The sequence below is a fragment of the Olea europaea genome, unplaced genomic scaffold, assembly GCF_002742605.1.
Source record: "Olea europaea var. sylvestris unplaced genomic scaffold, O_europaea_v1 scaffold578, whole genome shotgun sequence".
Classification (NCBI taxonomy): Eukaryota; Viridiplantae; Streptophyta; class Magnoliopsida; order Lamiales; family Oleaceae; genus Olea; species Olea europaea.
The window spans coordinates 30,367-35,359 of NW_019264120.1; the positions used below are offsets into that span (position 1 = coordinate 30,367).

Here is a 4,993-nt window from a genome sequence, read left to right on the forward strand (position 1 = left end):
GCAAGCCTTCATCCATGAAAGACTTTCCTCATTTTGCATGTACTCTTTATAGTCTTTCTCTTCCTCTACAAGACTTGCAGTTAATATTTCACCCAATTTCTTTCTCTCCAATTTTCATTTTCTTTTTATCTTGTAAATATCTGTATTTTCAAAATCGAACCATGTCTATGAATACACATACATCTAGTTATTGGGTTGGAACAACGAAAAATTTATTATTTATAAAACGTTATTCATTAAATTGTAATATCTTCAATTATCCTAATGTGTACAACGATTACGTGTATTAATTGGACATGTTATGATGAGTTGTGATTGACTGTGAATTGTTATTTGTTTCGAAATACTATGAAAATTTAATTTTCGAGAGTGATTGAATGTGAAACTTACCTTTCTGCGAAATATCAGCGGAAATTTACTCGTTTTTACTCTTTAACGACTTTAAAGAAAAGAAAACTCTTTTTCCCCATCTCCAATTCCATCATTCTAACCCTAAATAAACCATTAAAGCACCTTATTTAAAACCAGCCGAATAAATAAAAACCCCTCTGATCTACAGTAACAAACAGAGAGACCTTATTCTTTGTAACGGCATGGAGCAAAGACATTCTCAAAACCCCAATTTTCCAGCGTCTAAGTCGCCGGAAAATCAACAGAACCACCGCGGTGAACACCCTTTTTCCCAAAAAACCCTTCTACAAATCCCTTTAAATGCAAACTTTCAAACCTCTGATCGAGCAATTGAATCAGCCTTTTCCAGGCTAACCCTTTCCCAAGATTTTCAAGCCCAACATGAAACGTCGTCGTCTGTCAATCTTCCCCTCAGGGTCGATGGCTTGGAAGCCGCAAAGCCAGTCGCCTTTTCACTGGGGTTTGGTGAAAAGCAAGAGAACACTGGGGAGTTGCAGCAGGCTTTATTTTGGGCTCAGGCTCAAAGTAATGATTGTGGTGTCAATGGGCCTTTCAGTTTAGACGTCCAACAGAATCTCAACGTGGGACCGGAGATGATGGGTATTGGTAAAAGCAGATATCTTGATGGAATTGGAATTGGAGTTAATCCTCTGAGGTTGATGGAATATCAAGGACATGGTGTTTTTGATACTTTCAATGATAATCATGAGTATTCTTTCTTGCATGGCAATAAACCCTTTATAGGAACCAGCCCCCAATATCCAAATTGTCTGTCTTCAACTAACAATTTCATGAATTTCAGTTCCAGGCCGAGTTTGTGCAATAATCAGCACTTGTACCAATGGGAGGAACAGTTGAGTATTGAAAATTTGAGAGGAAGAATAGTTTCATTGGCAAAAGATCAAACCTGGAGTGGGATTTTGAAGTTCAAATTGGATGAGGGGTTGACACTGCCTAGACTTGAAATGGTTTTATCAGAGGTGTTGGAATTCTTGAGTGATGTGATAACAAACCAGTCTGGAAGTCAATTTTTGCTCAAGCTTTTCATGGTGTGCAATGTGGAACAGAGGAGTAGGATTATTTTGAGACTAACTAGATGTCCATTTCAATTTATTAATATTTGTCTTAATTCACATGGGTATGAATTAATTAACCCTAAAATTTTATACTGATTTACCTTTCTATTTGTTGAGAAAGCTTTGATATTCTGTTCTGATTTTCAGGGCAAAAGCTATTCAAAAACTGTTGGAGAAGCTAAATACTCCGCATCAAATATCACTCATAGTGTCTGCTTTAAGCCTTGGTGCTGTTGCCTTGGCTAATGATCCCAGTGGTCAGCTTGTTATTCAACACTGTGTAAAATATTTACCTGCTGAATATAATAAGGTAATAAAAATGTTATCTTTATGTCTTCATGTATGTTATTACTAACTAAAGCATTGAAATATGTTGTTATGTCTCCTTTGGTGTATATTATCTTGGTTTGAGTATTGTAATTATTCTATCATTCAGTGTCACTCATGTACAGAAAATAATTAGAAGAAGTGGGGAACCAAATAGTAGTTCTAATTTGTAATCAAATGGCTGCAAATCTTGGTAGCCATGTTATACTGATGAACTTTTTCTTATCAAAGTGTGTTTTAGAAGAATGGAAGAAAAAGTGTTAGTGATTCTAAAGCATGTAAGCATCTCTTTTTGCAATTGTGCTTATAAGTTTTGATTTGTTTTTAGTTGGTTTAATGTTTCTACACAACTCTAAAGCAGTGTGTTAAACTTGGCTGCTCTTTTGTCATATCTGCGTTTCCTTGTCGTCGTGGTTTGTTTATTTATTTTTATTATATAATTTTCGTTAAGCACTTTCTTAGGAAAAGAAATTTTATATTTTCAGATAACTTGTAATTTTCATCGACTTTTAAGTTGGGTGTGTTCACATTGAATCAATTTGTATTATTGACTGCCCATTGACCTATCTGGAAAAAGTTTTATGTTCAATTGGACATGCTATTTAGTACCTAAGGTATCAGGGGCCATTTTTAGAAAATATTACTGTATGGATATGATTAGTTGCTTGATTAATTTGAAAGGACTACCTATAGGACTTGTTCATATTAGCTTATGGCGCTGGGATAATGGCTTGGCATTTGGCAAAAGAAACACTATCTTTAACAGTCACGTTATATATTTGCATCATGACTCCAGCCGAGCTTTGTTGCCAATAAGCACAGAAATTGGATGCCCAGGATTCCCTGATAGTTTGGATGCCATTATATATAACTCTGAGATGATATGAACTTCATGCATACCTATTTCTTTGCCTTTATTGTTCCGTTTTGGATCCATTTGCTAAGAAGCAAGTTCATTCGTCCAAATTCTTATCTTAATCATATATATCTCGGATGATTGTCTATAGATCTCCACTGTGAATATTGGATGGAGAAACTTGCTATGGTCAATGTGAAGCCAGTATATTGTATGATTTTTCTTGTAACTCGTACTAGGAGCATCAACGAGAAGAGGCATTTGTTCTACTTAAACGATGGCTGATAGGCATTAGCTGCTAAATACATTATTTTAAAACCTTTGACCGGAAAAAATAGTCCAGATATATTTGCCGAAAAAATGCAGTTAAAGGGAAATTTAGCCTTATTTGTTAACTAGGTGAGCAAAGTTACCGTGGATCTTCCTTGTTGGCTTTGTTAGGACCCTGATAAATTGAACTTCATTAAGAATTTTTTACTTCATCATATATGCCTTCAGGTTTCACTAATTAAATTATTTTAGTGTTTCTTTCTGAGGCTGTTTAAAGTTCACCATACCTGAACTCAGTAAGTGTTGGCGTAAGTTCTGTTTTCCAGTTCAATCAGCTATCTAACAATGGAATCCAAATGCTAGATTCTTCTCAATGAGATAGGAAAGAATTGCTTTGTGATTGCAACCAACAAAAGTGGGTGTTGTGTGATGCAATCGTGCATGGAACACTCGTGCGGGGAACTGAGAGAACGGTTAATACATAATGTAGTAGCGTATGCAGTCCACTTGGCTGAAGATCCTTATGGGTAAACCTACAAGCTTATCCTGTGCATTCCATCCAGGTCATTGATATTGATATGACCACACAAACAAATCTGATCTATTTTATTTCAAATGTTCTAGGAACTATGTAGTGCAACACTTGCTGGGAATGAAAATTCCAGAAGTCACTACTGATCTTGTGAGACAGTTTGAAGGAAAATTCTTGTCTCTCTCCTTCAATAAGTATGCGAGTAACGTGGTGGAGAAATTTTTGGAAACTTCAGGAGAAAGCCATTCCAGAAAAATTATCATTGAGCTGATTAGCAGTCCAAATGCCTCTATGCTTCTTGTGGATCCGTTTGGAAACTTTGTTATTCAGTCAGCATTGTCAGAAGCAAAGGTAAGATTAATCGCATCAATAGGAATGAACATTATTCACAGCAATAGAAATCCGAATTCTTAAGTCTTCACATTCTTTTCTTACAATGTGCTGATTATGTTAGATTTTGTAAATGACATCCATATGTATGCTGACTGTCATATTTATTGAGACCAATTGTGTGGATGAATTGATGTACACAGAAATTGTTACCCTCCATTATTAACAGAACTACATTCAAGCCCGTTAATATTTTCTTGGATATAAAAATAATTGTCAAACTATTACAGAGCAAATGTCACTAGAACAAAACAACTAATTTGAAGAACTCAAGCAAAAATTCTAGAGGTTCCTTACAAAATTAATAAAAATACCAATATGAAGGGAACAAATGATATTGGAGCCCTTACCTAAATATGGGGCTTTACAAGGTTTTGACGCTTTATCACCTGATCATATTGATCTTCGATTAAAATTTTCCACTACAAAAACCCTAAGCTTATAATTGCTGCTAATGTTTCAATGCATGTTGATAATTTGGACTTCAAAGAAATGGGATTGCTCTAATTCTTATTAATTTGTAATTTTCCGTTGTGCATGAACAGGGGCATGTTCGTGACGCCCTGCTGAATTTAATCCAAGCTAATGTGTCATCCATTCGAAACAATCTTTATGGGAAAAAGATCCTTAGTTGCCTTGAAAAGAAGAAGCTCTTGCTTGTGTAGCATGCCCAAGTGATAGATGTTCATATCTGGAAGAGTCACCTAGGGTATTTTACTCTGCATGTTTTTCATCTAGTTTATATGCAATTTTTGTCATTTTCAACTGTTGTAAGTGTAGTTTTGTGATATAGCTATGGTCTTTTGAGTGAACTTTATCATAGAGAATGTTTACAAGGACAAAGGAGGCTGTTGAATATTTGACGATGCAATTGGAGCATCAGAATTTGTGATCTGTAGCAGAAAGTGTGGCATATAGCGCTTTTAAACCGTGAAACTTCAGTTCTTTTGATGGTGATTGTATTATTTATTTAGTGTCGTCATTATTTTTATCGTCAAGATTTAATTTAATTATTGCTGTTGGAAAATATATGAAATCACTAAGTACATTCTTACTTGACTAGTGCTATTCATCATTAGTACAAATTATTCTTTCTTGCCATTCTCTGAATTGCGCTATGGCTAGATGCTC

The 4,993-nt window shown here is 35.2% G+C and overlaps 1 protein-coding gene across 1 annotated transcript; it reads left to right on the plus strand.

Annotated features, from left to right (window-relative positions):
- Window positions 1–493: 493 nt before the first annotated feature.
- LOC111389328 (pumilio homolog 12-like) lies at window positions 494–4,853 on the plus strand. Its single transcript, XM_023014249.1, has 5 exons — window positions 494–1,549; window positions 1,635–1,797; window positions 3,304–3,467; window positions 3,565–3,823; window positions 4,408–4,853. The coding sequence occupies exons 1-5, from the start codon at window positions 594–596 to the stop codon at window positions 4,525–4,527; spliced, it is 1,662 nt and encodes a 553-aa protein (XP_022870017.1). The 5' UTR covers window positions 494–593; the 3' UTR covers window positions 4,528–4,853.
- Window positions 4,854–4,993: the final 140 nt, after the last annotated feature.

Bases quoted from the DNA above. Each gene is read 5' to 3' on its own strand.
- LOC111389328 (XM_023014249.1), top strand. From the start codon at position 594: ATGGAGCAAAGACATTCTCAAAACCCCAATTTTCCAGCGTCTAAGTCG. The intron at 1,798-3,303 runs GTAATAAAAATG...TCCAAATGCTAG, and splicing joins TACCTGCTGAATATAATAAG to ATTCTTCTCAATGAGATAGG. The intron at 3,824-4,407 runs GTAAGATTAATC...GTGCATGAACAG, and splicing joins CAGCATTGTCAGAAGCAAAG to GGGCATGTTCGTGACGCCCT.